Source organism: Salminus brasiliensis, chromosome 19 (genome assembly GCF_030463535.1).
Source record: "Salminus brasiliensis chromosome 19, fSalBra1.hap2, whole genome shotgun sequence".
In the NCBI taxonomy this organism is placed as follows: Eukaryota; Metazoa; Chordata; class Actinopteri; order Characiformes; family Bryconidae; genus Salminus; species Salminus brasiliensis.
This window is the reverse complement of record NC_132896.1, coordinates 12,226,333-12,252,708: the sequence shown is the minus strand read 5'-3', so window position 1 is coordinate 12,252,708 and position 26,376 is coordinate 12,226,333. Positions and strand designations below refer to the sequence as shown.

General features: G+C 40.8%; 1 protein-coding gene across 1 annotated transcript in view; it reads right to left on the bottom strand.

The window, feature by feature from the left end:
• Positions 1-25,667, bottom strand: part of LOC140540597 (uncharacterized) — a 25,796-nt gene extending 129 nt beyond the window's left edge. The window contains exons 1-17 of the mRNA XM_072662964.1: positions 25,490-25,667; positions 24,266-24,504; positions 22,022-22,218; positions 21,607-21,710; positions 20,867-20,919; positions 20,352-20,646; positions 17,920-18,101; positions 16,108-16,233; positions 15,389-15,517; positions 11,289-11,411; positions 9,823-9,958; positions 6,428-9,093; positions 4,169-4,377; positions 3,808-3,922; positions 1,916-2,798; positions 855-1,001; positions 1-685 (exon numbers count right to left, since the gene is read on the bottom strand). The exon at positions 1-685 is cut by the window's left edge and continues 129 nt beyond it. Coding sequence (XP_072519065.1) covers positions 874-1,001; positions 1,916-2,798; positions 3,808-3,922; positions 4,169-4,377; positions 6,428-9,093; positions 9,823-9,958; positions 11,289-11,411; positions 15,389-15,517; positions 16,108-16,233; positions 17,920-18,101; positions 20,352-20,646; positions 20,867-20,919; positions 21,607-21,710; positions 22,022-22,218; positions 24,266-24,427 — 5,508 coding nt within the window. The 5' untranslated portion in view covers positions 24,428-24,504; positions 25,490-25,667 and the 3' untranslated portion in view covers positions 1-685; positions 855-873. The remainder of the gene's footprint in view (positions 686-854; positions 1,002-1,915; positions 2,799-3,807; positions 3,923-4,168; positions 4,378-6,427; positions 9,094-9,822; positions 9,959-11,288; positions 11,412-15,388; positions 15,518-16,107; positions 16,234-17,919; positions 18,102-20,351; positions 20,647-20,866; positions 20,920-21,606; positions 21,711-22,021; positions 22,219-24,265; positions 24,505-25,489) is intronic.
• Positions 25,668-26,376: the final 709 nt, after the last annotated feature.

Here is a 26,376-nt window from a genome sequence, read left to right as displayed (position 1 = left end):
TGTAAGCATCCACCATTACAATCCCTCCATATCTGGCAGTTACAAACACATACACATGCTGTAACTGCACTGAAAGGCTCTCCTCAATATATTAATCTCATAAAAAAAGGAAAAAAAACAAACAAACCAATTCAAAACCTTTCCCACGCAACATGAACCACACAGGTCTTGCTGAAATAAGATCAACCAGGCACCGTGGAGCAGCCAGACGAAAAGTGTGTACACACACTCAACACCAAACACCATACAAGGAGCGGAAACATGCTCAGGTTGGTCTGAGTCATAATCTACACACATTCACGTGCACACACACACACACAAACACAGAGACACACTCAAGTGTTTTATTCTACCATTTTTATAGCTATCAATCTACCTACATAAAGAAATCTTTACAACAAAATCTATAAATAAAGATATTCACAACTTTCAAGTTTTTAAAAATGAAAAACTAGCTCACATTACAAATCTATGTAAACATTTAAATAAACATAAGTAAATAAGGCTTTGCTTTTCAGAGAGTAAAGACAATCTTACTGTTCTCTCGAAGGCTGAAATTCATAAATGTACTATTCAAAAAGGCTACCATTCACTACTGAGTCTTCCAGGGGTGTCGGGGGTTGGGGAGAGGCCATTAACATTCAGGATGAGACAGGGAGCTTCAAACACAGCTTTCCCCGCAAGCCTGCAAAAAGGCAAATTCAAAGAGGCAACATTCAAACGTCAAAACATTGAAAACTATGTAAAATTATTCAAAACAGATTCCATGGAAATAAAGGCAATCATATTAAGTAATAGTCAATATAGTGCAGGGAGATTGAGCAACACCTGCTTGTGTACCTGAATGCACTAACCTGTGGCAGTGCGAGACTCTTATGGGTCAACATCTTCCTCCACCTCTCTGGGTGGCTCTCTGCGCGGAATGGGTAAAGCATCTGTGCCCAAAAGCCCCCTGCGCAAAACGTATGGACAAGCTGGACCACTGGGGATATCTGCAAAACCTGCAGACAAAGAAGTCAAATTAAGAAACTGCTAAAGTAGTTTTTCTGGGCTCTGAGATACTAAAATTAGGCATAAAAGTACATTGTATATCTGAAAACAGTCAACTCGAAGCTGGAGTGCTTTCTGTACTGTCCTGTACATTCTGACAGATAATCTTTAACAGCAGGACATAGCATATCTGTCCTGTCAGGCAATATCAGCTGAAAGGTCTTAATGGTTTACTCAGCTAGGAAATGCATGTTATTCCTGCTAGGAAATTAGGAGTTAATTTACAGATCAAAATAGGAATGAAAGCTAGGATAGCAAAACATTTCAGTCTTTACATTTTATTTTATTCAAAAGTTGTAAGAAGTTAAAGTTGGCTTGCTGAAATTTGTCTGAAGTTTTTTTTCTAAAGTATTTATTGAATTATACAAAAAAATCTAAAAGTAATGGAAAGTTTTAAGGTGGATAAGAGTATATTCTATTTAAGTAAGGTAAACTGTACCAGATTATGTAAATTTATGATTACTTAAATTTGAGGCAAACCTGTGACAACTCGTTTAAATCCACCAATATATTATTCTAAACATATTTTCTGTTTGCCTTGTAATCAGTTATATGAAAAAAAAAAATCATATTGGACTATACAACTTTAAAAAGTCAAGTAATCTAAAAGTAATGGAAATTATTAGGGTGGGTTAGAGTACATTCTTTTAAAATGAAAGCCAAGATGGGAAAATATTCCAGTATTTCAATTTCCTGACTGTTCTGTATTGAGTGTGATTTGTCTTGTTGAATTGGTTTTCTATTGTCTTTATTAACTACATTTACTCATTTACATACTTGCCTTGTAGCTCCGGTGTTATCTACAGAAAAGAACTTCAGACATGGTGAAAATTGCACATTGATTTTTTTGTTTAATGAAGCCCACCTTTCATGACCACCTCAGGCAGGCCATAGGGTTCGTACTCTGTGTCGTCATACGCTGCAGACATGCGGCTGCGGTTGCGTCTGATGCGCTCGGCTAGGTGAGCTGGATCTGCTGGGATGGGGAAGGCACTGGAAAACAGAACCTTCTCCGTTTCTGATGGTGGAGCAGGAGATAAGGGAGGAGAGTTAGTCGATTCATCATCCTGCTCCTCCTCTTCCTCACTCTGCCTTATCTCTTCAGTCTGGGTCTGGGTGCTGGTGTACATTAGTGTCATTTTCTCCTGGAGAGCAACAGACTTTCTGACCTCTTCCACGTCCCTCTCACCGCCCTCTTCTGTCTGAGTGGACACACTATTCACTTCTTTGGCCTGGCCTGCAACTTTGGTGGCCTCTGATCTCTGACCTTGGTTTGCAGCAAGATGCTTTATTTCATCATCCTCCCTCAGGGCAGAGTTATCAGTCAGTCTCCCAAGAGCAGCATCGTAAGCAGTCTGCTGATCTGTCAGCCTTTCAAATGTGCCAGTATGTTGTGCAAGTGTAACCGCCTCATTGTGGTTAAGGCAAGGCTTCTGGGGGTCTCTCAAGGCGGGTGGTTCTGTATTGATTACTTCGGTCTCAGAGTTGGCTGTGGCGTAACGATTTGCCTGGCTTTCTATTTTGAAGGAGTCTTCCTTGGACTGATTCTCAGGGCTAATGGAGACAGCTTTTGGAACATCACTTGGTCCTCTTAGTTCAATTTGATGAGCTAAATCATGTCTGTCCTCAGAGATCTCAAATTCAGAAGAGGACACTAGAGATGTGCCACTAACATCCAAGGTTGTGATTTTCATTTTGCGTTGATCAATCGATTCAGTGATTGTGCCTTCTTCTACAACAACTAATTCCTGAGGAGAAATACAAAAAGAACCATTCAGTAAATTATTACAATAACCGTACAAATTAGAAATGTCCCAATCCCAGGTTCTTGCTCCCCCATTCAAGCAGCCTGAGCATAGGCTGATACTGCTCCAGTCTGGTTTTGTGAAATGATATAAACACAATTTAGGTCACATATAAAGCCAATTAACACTACAGTGAAAATACTTTTTTTAGGCTGTTTGTGAGAGACATTTTGGAGAGACTTATAGAATAGAAATATAGAAATGTGAATTTATGTTGTGGGTTTCTTATAATACAATTGGACAGATTTCCCTGATCGCTTGGCGTCCAGTTACTTTAAAATGCTGCAGTGAAACCAATTTTTTTTATACATGCCTAGTGGTACAAACATTCTGTGCAGATACCTTTTCAAGCTTGTCACAATAGTTGGCAGGAATTTTGGCCTATTCCTCCTGACAGAACTGGTGTAACTGAGCCATGTTTGTAGGTCGCCTTGTTCACACATGCCCTTTCAGCTTTGCCCATAAATTTTCATGCCTAGTGGTACAAACATTCTGTGCAGATACCTTTTGAGTGTTATTCTTTCCTTTTTTTTCTTTCTTTTTTTTTACCTTTTTTGGCTATCATTTTTATATTTTTCATTTTTCAAAACACAATGTTTAAGGTCAGTTTAAAACCAGACATGGCTTTAGTAAAGCATGCATTACTCCCACCCATAAAACAGTGTTTAGACGACAGCTTTGTGTTTTCCATTTGGAGGGTGAAAGATGTGGTGGTAGTGTTTTTTTCAATAGCATGATTAAAAACTGCTAAAAATAGACACCTGGTATAACAATCACATGTTCATATTTTATATGCCCAGGTCTGGAGGAAAGGTGGCTTCGTCAAATGAGGAAGACCCTTAAACTGCTGCTTAAGCTTTTAAAATTGCACTTCACTTCTGCAGATTATGAGCAATGTAACCAAAATGTCAGTGAAGTTTGGGCCTTTAGTTTTAAATCAACAAATACTTACCTTCGCTTTTCCTGTGGTCTTTCTTGCTAAGAGCAGACCATCTCCTTCCTTGTGTCCACTCTGAGGGCCAGAGAAACCCTCAGACTGAGAACAATCTCCACACTGCCCTGCACTCCTGGAACAGACAGTACAGACTAATATGAAGGGAGAAAGACTGCACCTACAGTACAGCATAAGCCCTCTACAACCAGCACCTGTGTTTACTACGCCAACACACCGCCAATCATTTTAAGTGCCCTACAGCTCACATATAAATATATGTCCTGAGTACACACTACACATCACAGGCTCTCCCTTTTAGTGTGCATTTATCTATAACAAATGCCAGTCAAGCTCAGAATGGCTTGCACTGAAAGGGTACCTGGTCTGTTGGCTGCGTCTGTGTTGCTCAGTGGAGCTGCACGAAAGGACTAGCTGGTCTTCTCGCACTAGAATTATGGGGCTGCCGTTGCTATGGTCGACCATGGTCTCCCCCAGGGATGACGTAGAGATTCTCCATAGCTCCAGCTCTTGGGCTTGCTTGCTGTTCTGCTCAGAGATGAGCTGGAGCTGCGTGTGCAGGGCCTGAACCTAAGAGAGTACAGAGTAGAAGGAGGTCAGAATGAAATCAAACACCTTCCTCAGTAGTCATGCTTCTGTTTATTTATAAAGAAGATCAATTGAGTCATGATACACGTTCCTGCATAGTCATTTAGTGTATGTCAGAACAGTCAACAGCTAAAATATGCACACTTCACAGGAAGAATACATTAAGACCAAATATAATGGGCCTGTTATAACAAACACTCCACAATAAGCAGCTGACTGAGCCATAAAGCTACAGCTTGAAGGTTTTAATTTACCTTTATTAACCATTTGATTTATCTCAAACATGGAACTTTACAATAAAATAATTCATAAACAGGTTCAAATAATTGGTAACATGTATTTACCATTGTGTAACAAATGCTTTATTATAGTTAAAACCTAATCACTTTCATCATTAAATTATTATTGCTCATGTATTAATGTAAAAGTCAGATTTACATTAAAAATAATAATAAATTAAAAAACTAAAGCTGCTACAAAAGGGTTCGAGTGATGCCAAGAACCATATATGTAAAAAAGATGAGAGTGTGAAGAAAGGTTCTTTACCAATTTACCTCTTTTTATTTTTCATCATCTTGTTGTGGTGGAGCTCTTTTGACAATTTTTTTTATCTAACGATTAACTAAAAATCTATTATATATATATATTCTAAATGGGATTCCACACGTGGTTTTGTAAGAGATTCAAGCTGTAAACAGAGCACACATGGTGTTCTTAAAAATGGGTCAACATGTTCAATTAATTTCCTCACTTGGCCGCCACTTTGGGACCTTATTTTTCACAAAGTATACACAGTTGAAACCAGAAGTTTACATACACTATATAAAAAGACACATATGCATTTTTTCTCACCGACATGAAATCACTTTTCTTGTTTCAGGTCAATTAGGATTCCCAAAATTATTTCTATTTGCTAAATGCCAGAATAATAAGAGAGACATTTTTAAAGGCAATTTATAACTTCAAATTCAAACGTTTACATACATTTCATTAGTATTTGGTAACATTGCCCTTAAACTGTATGACTTGGGTCAAACGCTTTGGATATCCTTTCACAAGCTTGTCACAATAGTTGGCAGGAATTTTGGCCTATTCCTCCTGACAGAACTGGTGTAACTGAGCCATGTTTGTAGGTCGCCTTGTTCACACATGCCCTTTCAGCTTTGCCCATAAATTTTCATTAGGATTGAGATCAGGGCTTTGTGATGGCCACTCCAAAACACTGACTTTTTTAAGGCAATTATTATTACTCTCATTATTCAGGCATTTAGCAAATAGAAATAATTTTGGTAATCCTAATTGACCTAAAACAGGAAAAGTTTACTCTAAATTCATGTCAGACAGTGAAAAAAAATGCATGTGTCTTTATATAGTGTATGCAAACTTCTGGTCAACTGTATCAATCAATGACGACAAATCCGGCAATCATTTTGGGATGTCTAAAGCAATCCCATAGAGCCGATTTTAATAATATTTTTTCCCAAAAGAATAGAGGTTGGTGATTAGTGCCCTTTTGCCATTTTCTCTGCTGTGTGTGTGTGTGTGTGTGTGTTGGTAGTTGTCAAGTCTGATACACAGTCAAGCAGGAAAGGAGATACCAGTATTAAGTAAATGTGCACACTATGATAATCCTCACGTTTCATACCATATATTTTACTCTCACACACTCTCACACACTCTCACACACTCTCACACACTCTCACACACTCTCACACACTCTCACATTTATGGATTTATGCTCACTGTAGTTCTGTTAGAAAAGAACCTGTTCTTAGGCAGAAGTTTCGAAATGCAGTGACAGTAAATGGGATTGCAATTATTTTAATTGTGAGCCATCATTGGTTAGTGCTGGCTCAGCCCATCCGGTCACACCAATTTGTGATGGGCTTCATAATTATCTGAGGTGTTGACGCAGGCATGCTAAAAAAAGGGGGAATCTGCTGAAGTACGCTAGAATATGATCCTCTGGGAGGGAAAGGCACAAAATTATTAGATGAGATTTGTCATATACAGACATGCTGAAATTAAGTACCTGTTTCTGAAGAGAGAGAACTTCCTCCCTGCCGCCTCCTTCGCCGCCTCCTCCTTCGCCGCCTCCTCCTTCGCCGCCGCCTCCTTCGCCGCCGCCTCCTTCGCCGCCTCCTTCGCCGCCTCCTTCGCCGCCTCCTTCGCCATCTCTACAACTCCCACCAACTCCCTTTGCTTCTTCTAGCTTTGAGGAAATGCCAGAACAGTGTATAGCTTGATTTACAGCTGCTGGATGTTCTTCTTTAGTGTTCTTCAAATGAGAAGGCCCATCTTGTGTTAGCTGAGGTTTCTGTGGTGCATGCATTTCTTTGGCCATTAGTGTCAGTTTTAATTTCAGCTGTTCATTCTCCTGCTTGATAGCCAGAAAATCTTCCTTTGACACTTCCTGCAGCTGCAGAGCCAGCTGGTCGTGCTTAGCTTTGAGAAGAGACAGTTCATTCTGTGCTTCATGCAATTCATTTACCACCCTCTTTAACTCGCTGACCTCAACTGTGGGGTATTCCATAAGGCTCTGTGGGAATTCAGAAATATCAGACTGTTCCATTGGCTTATCAGGACTTAACACATTGGAGCTCTCGGGTCTCTCTGTGTTACTCTCCTCATCTACATGACCTATGCCTTGCTGAAAAATACTTAGTGGTTCAGGTAGTGTCTCAGCTTTAGTGTGTTCAGTGTGGGAGGCAGAATCGCTGCCGTGTTCATCCGCAGTGGGTAATGATGAATGTTCTGAGGTGCCTGTTGTCACCTCACTCAGGTCTGCCCCATGTTGTTCAGATGCAATATTGCCAAGCTGATTCTTCCCATCCTCTTCACTTGTAAAAGGTTCTGCATTAGCTTGTAGTGGTTTGTCTTTCCTAGTGAGCGAAGCCTCTTCTTTAACTAGTTCTTCTGTATCTGCATTTGCGTTACTAATCACTAAACCACAGCTTGAGCCCTCAGACTCCCCAGTAGATTGTTCAGTGTTTGAGGTTGGGCTGCTGACCATCTCCCCACCCAGTTTGTCTGCTTTGAGTGAGGCGATCTCATCACGACAGCTCTGCAGTTCCTCTCCTTGCCTCTGGAGGGCATCATCTCTTTCTTGTAGCTCCTTCAAGAGATCTTCAATGTGCCTGCTCTGCTTCTCGAAAGCCAGTGTCAGCTGCTGGGTCTGACTAGTAACTTGGTTCTGAAGGACCTCAAGCTTCTGCTGGAATTTTTTTGCCTTCTCTTCCTCCCTGTCCCTCTGCACTCGCAAACGTTCCACCTCCAGGACCAAAACGGTAGTGTTATCCAAGTCTGTAGCCTCTCTGCTTTTTTCTTGCCCTTCAATATCTTCTCCTTGTGAAAAAACGTCCTCTGTATTCTTTTGTGAGTGTTTTGCACATTTTGTCCGAGTGCCACATTCTGTTATCAGGGACGTTATTCTTGTTTCCTTAGAGAACGTGGTGTTCTGAAGGTTCGTAGAGTCCCAAAAGGAAACAATAGCATCAGGAGATGAACTAACATTATTTTCTAATGCAGCTGCGTCATCAGTGGTGTTTGACTGGTTTCCAAGTTGCAGATATGTTAGGGGCAAGTTGTCATTTAGATTTTTGTCCTTTAGGCCAGCAGACCTTTGTAGTCGTTCTAACTCTGCTTGAAGTTCTGCTATCTTTAGACCTTCCAGTTCATTGGTCTTAAGTCGTTTCTTCTCCTCCTCTCGCTCCCTTGCCCTGTCCTCGCGTTCCTGCGCAAGTTCAGACTGAAGCGTATCAAGGTCCTTTTGCATCTGCTCCCTTTCTTCTTGAAGCTGTTCTTCCTTTCTTTCCATCTCAGCCAGGGCCTCTTGGAGCTTAAGGTTCTCCTCTTTGCTCTCTTCCTCTTCTCTCTCTCCCTCCTCCTGTCTTTTTTCAGCCTCTTTCTCCAAACTAGCCACCACTGCCCTGAGCCTGGCACTCTCCCTCTTCTCCTGTTCCAGCTGGGCCTCCATTTTGCTCCCTTTCTCTTTGAACTCTTGGGCTTTGGCACGGTGCTGCTCGGCCTGACTTGAGTGCTTCTTGCTCAGCTGCTTCAGCTTAGTCCTGGCTTCAGCTTCCGCTCGCCTCTGCGTCTCGAGGTCATCCAGACGCCGGTCCAGCTCCTGCTTGATGTCTCTGAGCTCATCCCGAAGAACAGAGTTCTCCTTCTTTAACTCCTTAAGAGAAGAGGAGTCCTGTTTCTGTCCCTGATTCACGGCAGTTGAGATTTTGCCTCCTGAGTCACAACGAATATCAGTTTGTGAAAACCCTTCGTCTTTAAACATTCGCTCACTGGTTGAATCAGACATGTAGGAGTCTGTGTCTGTATCCTCAATCCCTGTGTCTTGTTCAGTAATAGAGCTCTCCATGTCTAGTTCACCAGGCCGTCCTGCTCGGTGGTGGTTCCCTTCACGTTCTTTGGTGTTTAGTGTCACAGAGTCTTCAGATCCAAATTCACTGATGTGTTCTGACTCAATACCCTCGCCAGGTTCTCGGTCAGCAGGATAAGGCAACACCCCAGGTCGGTCAACCTCTCTTGGTCTTCCAGGTTTGGGACCTCTCTTTTTCTGGGCTGAGTGCTGGTGAGGTGGAGAGCGATCATGGTGGCTAGAGAGAACAGGGGTGAAGATGTCTCCAGTTACAGGAGTGAAGGAATGAGAGACCAATGGAGGAGGAGGAGGAGCTGCAAGCTGGGCTGAATATAAGGGAAGGAAGAGAGTGTTTGTTGTTAGTGAGTGAGAATCAGTAAACAGGATTACCACAATCCATATATTGTGGTATAATTAATTGAGTAAATCAATTAATTATTTAAATTGAAAGTCTACAACTCAAAATATTTTAATAATAAAAAAATTAAATAAAAAAAAAACACACATGACCAAATGTTTGTGGACACCCCTTCTAATGAATCCATTCGGCTACTTTAAAACCCACCCATTGCTGACACAGATGTGCAAAGGCACACACAGCTTGTCCAGTTCCTGTAGAGAAGTAATATAGCTAATATAGAGCTAATATAATAGGACTCTCTGCAGCAGATGAACATGAATGTATTGGCAACCTGCCTCATGCCATGCGTGGGCTAGAGGGGTATTGAAGCCTCCCAGCATTGAGCTGTGGAGCAGTTACTCCAACAAAATAAATGAGCAGGTGTCCAAATACTTAATATAAATATAATATTTAAAAAAACATTTTTTCAATATCATTTTAGTTCCACAGGCCTAAAAAAAACAGTAGTTAATATACATCTGTATATTCATTTGGATCTATTTACAAAGGTTTTTTAAAACCTGTACCACCACATATGTCCCAGCAGGTGGAAGCAAAAACACATGATACCGTTATGATGACAGCACATGCAATAATATACCATAGACACGTGGCCCAAACACACACACAAATCCACTCCCCTTACTGTCCTTACCCTGAAGCTCTTTAATAAGCTTCAGTGCTTCAGCCAATTCTTCAGTCAGCCTCTTCACTTCTGCCTCCAGATGTTTCTCCTTCTTCTTAAGCTGTTCCAGAGATAGGCTGAGGGTCTCACTTTCCCTCAGTGACTCCTACAGGCCAGGAACAAGGGTGCAGTAGAGATAACAACAAAACAGATTCTGAACCTGTAGGTAAATAATTAATCACTGTATGCCCTACTGTCACAATGAAAAATCCATCAATGTCTAGACATCATAGGAGCTGTCTAACACTGGCAAAAAGTCAAGACCAACCCAGACAAAGAAGGACTAAGCAAAATAGACTATAAACAGACTAGAGAAAGGCTGCAATCCTACCACAGAAGTATACACAATGCAGGGCAAGGCCCATACAGACAGACATGACTCAGGCAATAGAAGGAAAAATTGTATTACAATGACAAAAACACCTAACATTGTAATGTTGTTTTGACCAACATGTGTGTTTCTGCCTTAAGGGGGTTGCTGGGTCATTTGGCAGTCAATAAATCCCACTGGAGCAGGGTTTCTGTAATTATAATCCATTTAAAATCCCTGATCATATGGAATCTAACTGTGCACATATAACAGTCACTGGTCCATTCATCATGAAATTGACAATGTAAAGAACAACTGCCAGAATCAAAATGGAGATACAATGTTTTTCCATAAAAGCAACAATATGGAATTTTGGTGTGCAGCCACCTGAGCAGATCCACCCCTCCTAAGCTTAGCAAACGCAGAAGCCAGTCTGAAGCCGTTAAGAGATAACGGAATTATATCTAGTGGGAGATTCTGCTGAGTCACAGTAATGGCAGTTTAACAGTTTTTTAAGCTTGAGGCAGCTTTTAGAAGCTCCACCATTTCTGCAGGAGGCCCAACTGTAACTGCAGCTCCCAGTGAAGGGTGTAGTGTTAAATTCAACTGTTGATATGTCTGACTGTTATAAACATAGATATAAAACTATGGCAGTAAAAGTCACAAAGCCTATTCAATTTAGGGATGCAAGAGTTCATTTAGCTGAACAGTTGAAATTTCTCTTTCCCACCCATCTTTTATTGAGGCAATAAAAAAACAAACCCGTCTGCATGTGCATAGGGCACTGCCTGCATGTGTGGGTGTTTGTGTTTAAGCACCATTTTGAGAGAAATTACTCAAATTTGGGTGGGAAAACTGAAAAACTAGAGACAAAAACAGGTAAATTGTGACATCAAAACCACTAAAATGCTCCTGACTTTGTAAACCACCTTTTATGAAAGCAAAATATTTAGCTATTCAGAACTGCTGTCAAAAACATTTCACCATTTCACGACTTGAATATTCTAGTTACATATACTTAGTTATATGTTTAGAACTTAATATGGGACATTCGTCAGATCTGGCGCTGTATTAAAAAAACAAACCTGTATGTGTTTGTGTGTGTTTATACAGGGAGGAGGCGTACCGTGAGTTTTGCCAGCGTCTGAGTCTCTCTCTTCTGACTCTCAGTGAGCTCAGCCTGTGTGTTCTTCAGCTTGGCCTGAACTCCCTCCAGATCTTGCTCCACTGCCTGTTTCTGCAGAGCCAGCTGAACAAAAAAAAAATAATACACGAGCGCACACACACATAATGAGCCGAATGAACTCCAAAAGACCGAGGGAAGGACGAGGGGAAATAAGGCTAAAAGTGGACAAAGGGAAGTAGAAAAAGAGGAAGGCAAAAGTGGGGGTAGAGGGGACGAGCAGAAACACATACATAGGACAAAGACCATCACTTGAGATTTAGGTGTGGCAAAAACAGCTCATTCCAACAAATTATTTATGAGCAGTTTGGTCTTCATGCACTCTGCAGTGAAACAACTCCATGTATCTCAGTCACAGCAAATATCTGCTACGCCCATGCTGAAGCAGGAAGGCCAGACAGAACATCCAGTTTATGATACATGAAATATAAAAGGATGAAAATCATTTATGGATGCCACACTGCCACAGCCATGATTCAAGAAACTCCACAAACCAAACAGCATGGATGATGCCCTCATGCCAAATCATGCATGAACTTCAAAATATTTATATGTATAATATAAAACACAGACAACACTTTTCCAGTTAAAGTATGTAATGACTGCCCATCTTGGAATAATGTCAAGTGTCAATATTTAGGCACACACAAGGGTGAATAATACCCTGAAATGAAGAAGTTGGTGTAGCATAGTGGAGAACACCACCAACTTCCTTGTGGGGTTTGATTCCCCAGCCAGGCAAAACACACCACACTACACCAATAACAGACCTTGGGCAAAACACCTAATGCTACATTCACCTACCTGTGTAACATGACCCTAATTAAATGGCTGCATTCTGCACACATTTAAACATAAGTAATAAAGTGTTGCAGACTAAGAGAGAGAAATATGATGATTTTGATCAATATCACGTTATATTACACCACAATACGCTTTTCTGCGCCTACTGTAGGTAGTATTAGGACTTACAACACTCAACAACCGCAGTAACAGAGACAGTGATCTTCCACACATTACATTCCATGCTGATGTTTACCAGTTACAGAGACATTAATCTGTCCGGTTTCCGCTTACCTAAACTGCAGCGATGATCTGGAAGCAGGATATAAATATAAAATGTGTTTTCAGTACTGCAAATTCAGTGTGTAATACCAAGTCTGATTAATCTATAAGGACAATCTATCGCCTAACGTGAACCCCTGTTCACACCCGGACCATGGTTTGGTTTGTTTGCAACGCTTTTTTGGAGAGTTTAAACTTTCTGATCAATTACAGAAAGTGTAAGACAGGTTATAGTCACCCAATAAACCATAAAAGGAGGAAAATATAAATAAAAGAAGTAAAATGAGTGCTGAACTTTACTCCCCCCCCCAAGAACTTGAAATGTACTCCACGTCATCTCACTTTGTACGTCATAGGAAGTTCATCCAATCAGAAGAAAAAGGTCGGTATAAACAAGAACGTGCAAGACTTGACTGGGAAGGAGACATTCTGTCTGGAGATACTTTGGCTGCTTTTTGTGGGGGGGGTCCTAAAAGAAGTTTTGCTACTAACATGGCCACAAGCCCTCTAAGCAGCTAAAGCATTTCGCTGCTGTCCAATGAAAACCATATATCTCCATTTTTTTGTTTTCTCCATGGGTTTAACCTTGTAGCTGCTCTGAACTCTGTAAATGTAAATAAGTCTGGATTTATAAAGCAATAGAAATGCTCCAAATTACTTGGAATAAACTTTAACATTCAAAGTTAAGAGCATGTTTGCCTTGTCCTGTAAAGACACAATTTTGGAGATGTATGTTTTTCAGTGGACGGCAGCAATTTTTTTGTCTCAGGCTTTCAAAACTAAAAAACAACACATTTTCCCAAGGTAATTATGCAGCTTTTTATCTTAAAATATCAGCTTTAAAATGATGATGATGATGCTCCACTGACTTGTAATAGGGAGAATATTGTCTGTTCTGCTACTCTGGGCCCGACATGCTGTCTACAGCACAATGTGGATAGGATAATGCTCACAAGAACGGCGTAATGCTGCGATATTACTCTACGAGATGAGTCCACCAGCTTCTTTCACCTTCAGTGATGGTTCTACATCTCTCAGCTTGTCCAGAAATGTCTGTGTAAAGCATGTCTTTCAGGGGTGACTCAAAGCATAAATTTATCTTCCCTACTGCAGAGCCCAGACGCAAGAAATAACAATTCTCACATAATGCTGCTTTAAAGGTGTAAGCAATTGTAAGGCGTGGGCAACATGACAATATTTTAGGGAACTGCGATAACTTGTGTTATTAAGATACACAGTATGCTTTTTATAGGTATATGGTCAATGTTGTCAGTACTTATAACACTAACCAACTGCATGTTTCAATAGAGTGTAATTAGACTGTTTAATTGAATGGAGCAAAGTAAATAAGTAAATAAATTAATACAAACAAACAAACACTGTACTTTGTACAGGAGAGTATCTGGATAGCAGTTTTTAAATCCACAGACACAGGTGAATTTTGTCTTTATGACAGGTTCATGATAAATATTGCATATTGGGAGAGTTATATTGTCTACATTATGACTGTAGTCTACTATAAAACTGCACTCACAAAACATTAAATCCATCTATTTATGTCACTTATTGTAGTTAAAACACCACCGGCACGCAGCCTGAGGGAACCAATTGATCGCCATGTTGGTTGACATGTTTACCACATAAATTAAACAGTGGCTCGGATCCACACAAGCTTTAGCCATACTATGAATGAATGGCTGATTCATCCATTCAGGTGTGTGTGTGTGCGTGTGTGTGTGTGGGAGAGTTTAATCAGTTAATCGGTTTGAATTAGATTAGATAGCAGCATGTGCACGCACACTATAAACAGAGCACTGTTCTGACTAGCTGTTGTCAGCCAATGACTGTACTCTGATTAATAATCACATGTGGAGGACGACGTAACAGGTCTGCAGAGAAAGCTACAGTTTACACGCTGCCGTTTGGCCACAGGCCGGCAGGGTTAATGGCATGTCTGAAAATGCTGTTTTACTGCTAAGCAAACAAAGACAGATAGATGAGTTAAACACACACTAGCCCACTCGCCAGGCTGAAAAACAATACACTGTTTTAAACAACGGTACACAGAGAGACAGCTGGGCATGCAGGCTGCATGTCGCTGGTGCTCCACTTACTGACCCATCATGTTTGGGCCCCTACACCCCTAAATTATGACTACTGAACAGGGGGAAAAGAGAAAGAGAGAAGAGCAAGAGAGAAGAGCAAGAAAAATGTGTGTAGCCAGTTTAATCAAATCAGAGATTACAACACTGACCTTGACTCAAGTGCCTTCTGTCAGAAAGCCAAGAGGAAGAGAAGGCAAAGGAGAAAGAAATGACAGAGAAAAGAGTGTGAGAAAGCAGGGGGCAGCCGAGAGGCCAGAGGGAAAGAGGTGACATTAGTGCATTGACCTGTGGAACACACAGCGAAACTCTTGAATATATATGAGAGAGCAAACAAGAGCATGAGAGAGAGAGAAAAATGGGGGAAAAGGAAAGAGAGTGAAAGAGCACAAGAAAAAATAAATACATAAAAAAAGGGGTGAGCAAGTAAGAGCAAGAGAGATGAGAAAGAAAAAGAAAACAGAGAGAAAGAGGGGAAGCAAGAGGCAGCGCAAGAGCAAGAGAATTAAAGAAGAAACAGCTAGATAAAAAAAAAAGTGTTTGAGAGAGCATGAGAGAACAGAAAGCAGCAAGGAAACAGGGAACAGTCACAAATGGCAAAGATAACAGAGTAAGACTTCTCTGCAGTAACCTTTCTAATACTGAAAAAGGAAGATAACGACCAACAGAGACCAAGAGCGAGAGAGGGACAGAGAGAGAGTGCATGTGAGAGAGAGAGGCGGTTATATAACGAGTGTTTAGAACAGCTGTGCCCACAGCTTTTTAAAGCATGTGTCTGAGTGATAGTCACACTGCTCCTGTACTGTACTGTGCTCTACTCTGCGGTGCAACGTGAGCATGTGAACATGTGGTGTATTCTCTGTACGTGCACAATACCTTGTCATACTGAGCCTGTAGTGTGTTGTGTGCTGTCCTGGCTTGCTGGATCTCCTGGTTGAGTCGGTTGCTCTCCTGTTGATGCTGCTTCTCCATAGACTGCCTCTCTCTCTGTAGCTCCAACAACTCCTACACGCAAAACAACACACCTACAGTTCATGCCTGTCCACTCATAAATCACTTCATTCATGAACCCAGACTTTCTTGTTTTTTGGTCTTTTTTTTTTTTGTTTTACTCTTTACTAAACTCTTAAAAGCAAACGTGCTTCAAATGGTTCCTTTAGTGATGCCATGTTTGATTCCATTAAGAACCATGTCTGTAACAGAGATGTGTAAGTATGAAGAGCCTTCACTACATGTAAAGATTCATTGCCAATTTATAGGCTCGTTATAGAACCAAAAGTAGAAGCACCTTTATCTTTAACGACTAGGGGGTTAACTGGGGTTTGGAGCAGCACTGTCAAAAGGCATTTTGTTATTATTATTAGATTTATAAATAAATATTTAAATAAATAAATATTTTTCTTTCTTTCTATTGGTTCACTGATCATTAACTCGTTCACAAAATGTAAACAGTAACCGTAAAAAAGCATTACAAACATTGAGTAAAATGGTTGACTATGCCGATTTACATCCCTCACACTTTCCATGATTATTAGCCCTGTGCCAGGACATCCACCTGGGTATCGATTTGCGCACACATACACAGGATTGCTTACTTTCTGGTGCTCTCTCTCCATGTCCTTTCTGCGTTGCTCAGCATTGCACCGGCTGGTCTCAGCATTCTGCCTCTGACACTTCAGCTCCTCCTGAAGCTGCTTCACACGCTGTTCAGCTGCCTGGGCCTGCACACAAGTATTTTATATTGTAATTAAAGTGTTAGATTAATTATTATGATGCAACAATTATTATTCTTGCTCTTCTTATATTACTTGCTCAAAATGGGAGCAAGACATGTGTTTTTGCAAATAGAAAAAAAGGATACAACCACAATAAAGCACTACTTAAAACTGCTGATTAGGCCCATCTGAGAACTGTCTGAATGAAATCCTAATGTTCTAATAAGCAATGTTAATTAGAAGGCTGTCCAGAACTCCTAATCTGCTACACTGCAGAACTAAACAGCAGGGCAAGGAGAGAAATGAGTGAAAAGAGCTGTACATGTTACTAATGTTGTAAACTTTGCTGTTTGCTTACTAAATATTTTCCAGCTTTTCTGTAGTGACGCTTTAAAGAAGGTAAAGCTCTACTGCAGGATGCGCATCTAGGGAACACACACATGCTGAATGTTGTTCTTGCTGGTTGGATGAACAAACGAGCGAGCTTGCTAGTTTATGCTGGTCTGGCTTACTTTAGCTTGCTGGTTGGGTAAGCTTTTTCACTTTTTTTTTTTTTATCATTTTCAGGGCATAACATCACTGAGCATTGAAAAATATCAGTATGCTTGTGGTTTAACATGCATGGTTACTGGATACACTATTAAAACATAGCACTATATGCAAAACTGTTCTGTAAGATGCAAATGCTTTGGTGTTTTTCCAAAGTGAGGCTCACTGGTATCAGAGCTGCCCTTATACATAGACAAATTAGTCTTACTTCAGTAGAGAGTGAAATCACAGCAAGTGCAAAGTGCAAGTTAGACAGAAAGACAAGAACACTGAGAGCTTGAACATGTATAATGTTTTAATTCATTTTGACCCATTTATTAGTGATAGGCCTGTGCCAACAGAGTGCCTTATATCCTCAAATTTTAAATCTGTCATCTGTCCCCAAATTGCAAGGGGAAAACCCTGTATAGATGACTGATGCTGGAAAGAAAGACAATTTGTGTCAAAAAGTTACTAACAGGTAAACAACTAACAATTAAGAAAGCTATAAGCTAAAAACAGGAAATCAGTAGCTAAATTGTTTTAGATGCTCAACAGCTTCTTTTGCAGGATCTCACTAACATTTACAGGATGTTTTAAACAATTTCCTCAGTTTCCAGGAATTTCAGTGACTAGAAAACATTTCCAATACAATATATTTCCTAGATTTCCGAGGACACATGGGAACTCTGGTTTCTCTTACTCAAACGATGTGACAGATGAGTGATGAACAGTTTTATTAAAGCTGTGTGTACTATACAAGATTTGGGACTTTCAGTTCCCAAAAGTGGAGAAACATGGCAAGAACCTGGCAACATGAACTATTACATAGGGAATCAATACAGTATTGTAAAACATATTACAATACTCAAGTGCATCATTTTCCTACAGCCCTACAACATACATCAGCCATTTACTGGTTACTAGTACATGATGCATGGGGCATTCTTTATACATCTATACTGCATATCATTGCTGTCATGCAAAAATCTTGTACCTCCAGATGCAAAGTTTTTGCAGGACATTGACAAATAATTCCAAAGAATTTTGGTGCCCTGCTGCTTTAAAGGAAAATAACAGGTAGAAGTGAAAGGGTCAATATTAACCAGCCAATGAATAACACAGCCATACTCTGCCTGTGTGTGTACATGTACATGTGCTCACCCTGTCCCCTTCCTGAGTGATGCGCGTTTGTGCACGGGCCAACTCATCTTTGGAGCGAGTGAGGTTCTGTTCTTTGATGTTGAGCTCTTTCTGAGTCTGAGCAAGACGGGACTCAGACTCCCTGCAGCGCTCCTTTTCTACTTGTACTTCCTTCTGCAGCCCAGAGACCCTTACACACAGAGCTGAGAGAGAGAGACAGACAAACAAAGAGAACATTAAAGCGGTCAACCTAAGAAACACAAATATTACCATAGTAATTTTTCTTTCTTTTACTTTTACCCCATTTTCTACCCAGTTTGGAAGGCCAATAACCCAATCCCTGTTCATTAGAACTGCAATGCCTTCCTTATTTTGAATTGGTGCTGAAGCAGCATCGCAACGTAGCCAGCGTGCTCTGAATCCTGTGATGACCCTCCCCGTCCCCTTAGTCCAAGTGCCGGCAACCCACACTTAAAGAGAACAAGGCCTATTGTGCTCTCTCGACTGATGGTGGCAAGCTGCATGACCCGGGATTGAAACCAGCAAGCCAGCGCCTTTGTCCACTAACCCCCCCGAGCCCTAACGTTCATTTTGCTATTACAAATATTCTTCTAAATATGATCTATTACTATTAACTATATTAGAAACTCCCCTAACCCACAGTCCCTGATAGTTAAAAATCGAAAAATGCTAATAAATAACTATCTAATAATTTTAGCAGTCAAATACAGATCTGCTCAGTTCATCTGAGAGCCAAACCATGTATTCCTATACAGCATCCTAATGTCCCATAGAGTGTTCCGGGAACACAGCATGTTTCAGTGGAAGAAGACAATAGCAGATTACCTCAGCAGTGACTACACACAACCCCAGCACAATGAAGAGCATTCAGATCCGTCACACAGCACTAAACAAACTCTGCTGTGTGTACATATGCGTGCACACACCTTCCTCTCTCATACGCACATACACACATTAAGCTCTGTCAGCCATAAAACAGACACATGCAGACAGACCTCTTTCCACAATAAACCCACAACCAACTGCTGTGGAGGAGAAGAGTAATAATTACTGCCAACTGTACAAAGATTTCTAGCTTTATTGGGTTGCATTTGAGTGTTGTGTCCTGCTAGAAAACACACAGCATGTCCAAAGGTTTGTAGACACTTGCTTATCCAATGTTTCCTCCTAAATCAGAGGTATTCATATGGAGTTTGTCCCCTTTTTGGTGCAGTTACATCCTCTCTTATAATGGTAAGGATTTCTGCTAAAATGTTGGTAACTCTGCTGTCAGGATTTGAATGCATTCAGCCACACAAGCATTCGTGAGGTCACATACTGATGTTGGATGATTTGGTTCTGGATCACAAAGACCACTCCAACACATCCCAAAGGGACTGGGTGGAGCTCGGTCACTCCAGGGAATGCAGGTCTGCTGCTGCACAGCTCATAGTTGGGACAACTTTATACCTCTAGTTGACATTGGGCATGGTGACCTTGGTTGCTCCAATGCTACTCCCATTCCCATGTGTGCCCTATTCTATTTTCCATGTCTTTATCTTCTAAATCTTTCTTCATCCCGGACATTCTGGACATGAACTACACATAATACCACTTCCATAATAATATAATATAATATAATATAATATAATATATATATATATATATATATATATATATATATATATATATATATATATATATATATATATATATCCTTTTAGTTCCACAGCTGCAGTACATGGAAAAAAATTGTGATAATGCCAAAGTCATGCTCATGGGCCCAGCTGTGATGAGGAAAGCAAACCAAAATTGTAGCCTTCCAACTCAAAATGACATGGGACACCCTGCCCTTGAACATAGTGAGTCATGTTCCATATACAATGCAGAGTCACCTCCCGACCTGCAACATGTGGTTTTACAAGAAAACTGAATACACAAACATTCAGGGTCAAAAGCTCTATTGTTTTTTTTTCTTGTCCCCAAACATTTGATTATTATCTTTCTTTCCTTTTTCAACACAACCTGTCTTATGACCGATCACTAAAATAGCGCAACAGAAAAAAATGACCCCACATTACAGTAGTGTCTCAGTTCCTAAATCTGAGATGCAGTTCCTCCATGTCAGGATAAAGAAATCCCCCATCCTTTACTAATATGCAAAGTTACACTCAAATATGCTACAGCCACTAGCAGGGCAGCCCGACCCTAGTCAAAGCAGTTCCCATAGCAACTCACTACAAGCAGCCTCTTTAGACCAAGAGACGCTTTTACTTATGGTCACCAGACACAGAAGGGGCTGTTAGTGTGTGCATTTGCACATCTGGGTCAGCAATGTATTCAACGATTCAACGTCTATCTGAATGTGTTCATTAGAAGGAGTGATTTTATACAGAGTGTGAGAGACTATCATCAGGCCACACGCTCTTGCTTACTGTGATGAAGACACTTACCATCTCTCTCTTTCCTCAGAGTCTCCTCGGCCCCGTTATCCCGAGAGTCAGAGCCTGTAACGATGGCCTCACTGGATGAGAAGGAGGAGGAGGAGGCAGCGGCGGTGGATGCTGGTCTACCTCTGGGATTAGACCTTGTGTCATCCCGTTCCCACGGAAACAAAGAGGAGGGGGTATGCGCCTCTGATTGGTGGAGTCCGCGCCGGAGGGATGGGGTTTTGTGGGGTTGCTGTGGGAACTGTGATGAAACTCCACCCAGGGAGGGTTTGGGGCTGTCTGCAAACACAAGCTGTTGCTACAGAGGGACAAGACCAGGAAAAACGGTCAGTACCAAGAACTCAATCTTCTTGGTTCAATCTTCTACTAAACTGCCAAAACTGCTCACAAGTGGCTCAAAAATGTGCAGGACAAAGTTCATGCAGGCCCAATTAGAAATACACAAAACATTGTTTTAAATAAATAAATAATTAATTTAAAAAAAAACACACCACACAACAGTGTTTGAGAAAACCTACTCTGACATGGTGAGGTTTGCCGTCATCCTCTCCTCTGAGACCATTCTTATTACCTGCAGAGTTCCAAGCACAGAGAAAAATGTCAAGTACAGTTGTTGGAAACAGTGTGATTTTCTACATGAACATAACTAAAAGAGACACTTCCGTACATTTTAATTCATGTCTACTGTTTATTGGCTTAATTTAACACACTGGGGAAAAAAATAAACCCCCCAATGTGGCATAAGGATATGGCGCATTTTATATTTAACAAATGCACAGAAACTGAACTCGCAAATATGTACTCATGTTGTGAATTCTAATTAGTTTCACCTACAAAATCAACCTTACTTATCATTTGAACTAGGATGTCCAAATGTTTGCCTGTACCTAATACTTACCCTCTCAGTACAGTGCCATAGAAAATAAATGACATTACACTGTACAGGCATTTATTCCTAGAAAACTTAAATATTGAATGAAATATCACCTTTGCTGTTTTCCCCTCTTTTTAACATAATGTGAATCTGGCAGTTGTACTTTACACTGTATAATACTTTAACAATGGACGGACCAATAGACAGTGACAAAACCCTGTTTGTCTTTTTAACAAGTTAGGTTTGGTGTGGGTGGGGATTTTCTGCATGCTATAAAGTGAGAACAGCTTTACCAAAAGTAACAGATAATTGAGGAACAAAAGGATGAGGAGTGACAGACAAACAATACAGAGGAGAGCGAGCGAGGAACAGAAGGCAGGATACCGCTTTGATCCCAGGGTGAGTTAACGTTCCAGCAGGGAGTGGAAAATAACAAGGATTCCCCCGAGACGCTTTCTTTCTGCAGCTTCTCCAGCTCGGCCTCCAATCTGGGAGAGGGGGAGAGGGAGACAGAGGGGGGAGGTCAAAAGGAAGCTCTAAATCATTTAGCACCTCCGTCTCAATTAGCAGAAAGTCCTATTCATGCAAATTTGATTTCCTAAATTTGCTTTTCTTTAGTGCAGGGTAATCCACAGAGATTACTGAGGCTATTTAGGTTTCCACACAGCACAGTTTGGTAAAGCTGACATGCTGCAACATACGTGAGTAAGTTAATACACACCTATTGCAGTAATCATGCTGTGTACGTTTGCAAGCACGAGTTCAGTACTGCAAATGTGTGCGCAAACATGCATCTTACCGTTTAACCTCCTGCGCGAGCTTCTGTGCAAGCGTTCTGGATGATTCCAGCTGGTTTTCTACAGAGCACACCTGAGTCGCTTTCACCTGTAGCTCTTGGGCCAAGCGCTCCTTCGCCCGTGCCTCTACCTGCGCCCCTTCTCTGACTCCTACCAGCTCCCTTTGCACTGCAGCCAGCTCCACCCGCACCTCTTCATACTGAGACAGGAGAATAGAAGTGGCATTAGACCATTACACCATTACATACATACACCATACATAGAGTTTAAAATAAATAAATAAATAAAATAAATAAACACACACACACACACACACACACACACACACACACACACACACACACACACACACACACACACACTTTTTAATTAATGCATTTATCTACTTTCCCTAGTTGTCTAATAGAATAGGGTTCTTTGGAGCAGAAAAACATGAACCCATTGGCACAACCCTCAATGTAGAGGGCTATAAAGCCCCTCAGCATTGAGCTTAATCCAATACTTCTTGGATGAGTTGGGGAGGTGGGGATGAAGTGGGGTGGTGATCATCCAACTTTCTGACCTCACCATCACTCTTGTCGCTGAATGCAATCAAATTCTCACAGCAATGCTCCAAAATCTAGTGAAAAGCCTTGGACGGTAGAAACCGTTACTCCAACAATTTACAACAGGGGACGCCAAGACTACGTTGCTAAGAAACACTGAACTTATACAGTCACCAATCTCCAGAAACACCCACAATAGGAAAGCTCACTCAAAATGCATGCAGATCCTCATTTTTTGCACACACAGACAGTATTATTTCCTTTAGTTATTATAAACACAAGTAAACTGCTCCACACAGCTGAATGGCGAAGCAGCCATTTCATAATTCAGATCACAATTTAAAGCCAGATCATAATATTAGATCATAATATTAGATCAAATGGGAAAATCTGACTGAACTGTTCTTTCACATTTTCACACAGCTATAAAAAAAACTAATTCAAACTAATTCATTAGCATTTTAGTATTTATTTAATGAAATGAGATGTGACTGGTGACAGTCCAAGTCCAGTGTTTGTTAACAACATTAGCCTAGCATCTCCCATTGTAAACTATAGAAGCTTGGTCAGATATATCAAACATGTCTTCTCTGACTGACTGCATCTGGGGTGTGATTTTTTCACAGACCCATTCCTTTAACAGAAATTCAAAATAATATGATTGGATTGGTGTACTATAAAAATGTCTCCCGGTATTTAGAGGTTGTAAATTTTCCACGTTGTCCAAACCTCGCTTACTCCTCACAGGGCCCATATCTTAATTTTTTCTGATGCTTCATTCGTTCTTTGAGGTCCTCTTATAAGGTTTGTATACATGACCATTCAAACCTCATAGCAATTATAGCAATTAGTTACGTGTTACTGTGCCTTTTAGACAGATTTACAGCATGTACATTCATCGTATCTGTTCTGATTGGCTGCCCTGTATTTTATCTTATAGAAAAAGCAGTGGCTCTTAAAAATTCCTTTTAACACGAGCGTCAATGTATTATATATTATGTATTATATGAATCTATTACATCAGCGCTGTCTAATTAAAAACATGCATCTCCAGAATAGTGTCTTTACAGGAGAAGGCAGAAAAAGTTCTTAACTTTAAAAGTCAATGGAAAATAAGAATTAATTTAACTCATTGGACAGCAGTGATATGTAAATACACAGGTTTTTGTGATAACACAGAAACTGTACATTCAAAATAGGCTGTTTTCGCAGCGTTGGATGGGGATAGTGATTGAAACTTTAGCGTTTACATGCTGTGTTATGCGAAATCCAAAAAACACTTCCATGGTATGGTCGTTTGAATGTACTACACTTCTAAATACATTAGTATAGTCAGAACAGCCAGAACACCACAATACGCTCAAATGACTCATCCAACAGCCAACTGTAGATCTGGCTTAGTATTAAATAAGCACAATAAGCAGTCCAACTTTGCCTATTGCTTCATCTAGCTCTATAAGTACAAGGCAAGCTCAGGTAATGCCTGTTACTTAGAAGAACATCAGACAGTCTGTCTCTCTAATTAGAAATCTTGCTAAATCTATAATTGCAACCCCTGTAATGTCCTGCTTGATAATCTACTGTAAGAAAAACTAGTCTTTAGTTATCCAAGTTCATCTAATTCAGACTGTCAATCAACTACAAATACAGTCCTTCTGAATTACAGCCGCGGCACAGAGTAACAGGACTAAATGATGCAACCTTTTGCTTCTGTTTGTGCAGGGCTGCCTCCGAGTTGTCCAGCTGGAGCTGTCTCTGCTGTCTCTCTCGGGTCAGCTTCTCATTGTGCGCCTGAAGCTCCCGAACCTTCTGCAGGACATGGCCGGACAGACCCACGGTCCAGTCTTCTGTGGCCCAGCTCATGGTAAAATGCACACGCTCACCAGAGCCAGAACCGTGGTAAAGAAGTCCACAAGGGCATGGACAGGTGGTCCTCAGATCTGGGGACAACAGAAGAAGGGGAAAAAGGGGATGGGGACGTAAACGAGGGAAGATCTGAACATTTTTCACAGCACAAGGTCTGACTTCAAGTTTTAACACACGCAGCCAGTGCAGAGCAGCGTTCTGCCTCAGGGAAGCGTCTCGATCCCTGTGTGATTCAGTCATGGAGGGTGACTACATCCTCAAGCTGGTTCATCCACATGTTTGAAGACGCAAGAGTGAGCGTGTGTTTTTTTTCAGGTTCACATTAAAACTCACAGAAGGGAATTCTGCTGCCAACACACACACACACACACACACACACACACAGCAGACTGCATACACAACAAACCAGAAATGACACTGCAGGAAATATAAGATAAGTGCTTTTCACCTGCAGTCTAAATGGTTGTTTTTAAAGGTAATGGCTGCTTGACTAGAGGATATTTTCCATGCATTCATTAAAAAGGTGTTGCACAGAGAGGAATGTGGAAAATCCGGACCCTGATCCAACAGCAGGCTTCATATCTCGATGTGAAGAGCTCACCAGAGCAAGACCTTTGGTCACACTGATTATCAAAACAAAGCCAGCAGCCTCATGTTAATGAAGGGGATAAAAGGAGCAGCCAAAGAAGCTGCCCTCGCCTCGGGCTCTGTACCCAGAATAGTCCTGCCATCTCACACATTTCTCACAGTATTTAAGACTTACTGTTCTGGGCTTATAAAATTAAATAAGATCAGATCTGATCTAAACGAAGATATTACCCTCAGCGACATAACCAAGAAATGAAACAACCCCGGTGTATTACAGCAGCTCACACCGGTGAAAAAGGGGCAAACTGCAGCACAGTCAAAACAAACACATTTGGTGGCATTTTTAATTTTTTAAAACGAGGCAAACCAGTACAAACACTGGGACTAGCCTCAAATGACCATCAGACACTGTGTATTGTGTCACGCCGCTGTTAGCTAGCCTAGCAAGCAGATGTGTTGGGGATCACTTACCGCCACTTCTGGGGTTTGAAAATCACGGTCCTTCAGCTCATTTGAAGAAGCCCAACGTGGATCAAGTACAGCGTTTCCTTCTACTGGTTGTGTACAAAAACAGAAAAAAGAAAAACAGACATGAAATCTGTGTCTATGAAGCAACAACACAGACCCGGCGCCTCCAGCGCGCTCCGTCAGCCCGTCTAAACTTGATTTGACACGAGGCGGAGAGTGTGACGTAGTGGAGGGGCGGGACTTTGCGGCCTGCAGTTTTCATTTCCACCACAGGAGGGCGGAGCACAACACCGTGTGAGGTTCACACAGACGTCCTTCAAATGAGCAGACGTTTATTAAAGTCTGGTGGAGTAGCACAGAAATATAGTCGATATTATAGAGATAATATTGTACAGTGTATTATGGTCACAAATAGCAGTGGTAATAAATTATTAATCGCTCAATGAATGAGGATCTTTGTTAAAAATGAAAAAGCTGATTTTCCAGAATAAAATACATGTCAAGAAATGTCAGTCAAATCCAAATATCCATACTACTTCTACTAATAATAATAATAATTAATAATAATAAATATTAATAATTAATCATATTGTGTAACATCATGTGATTAAAACATTTTTTTGCTATAATTAATTAAAAATTATTAAACTTTTTTTGTGTCCCACAACGTTTACTCAGCCCTGTTATCTGTTGAATTTCCTGAATTTCAATTTTCTTTTTCCCTTTTTCCAGTGATGATATTTATAATGAAGGTCACTTAGTAAGCACATTTCTGTTAGACCACATTTTAGGCTGAAAGTAAATTGTACCTTCAAAAACTTTAATTCAATCATTTGGTCTAAAGACTTACATGTGGCACTTGTAGGTGGTTCAGTAGGCATGGCAAGGCA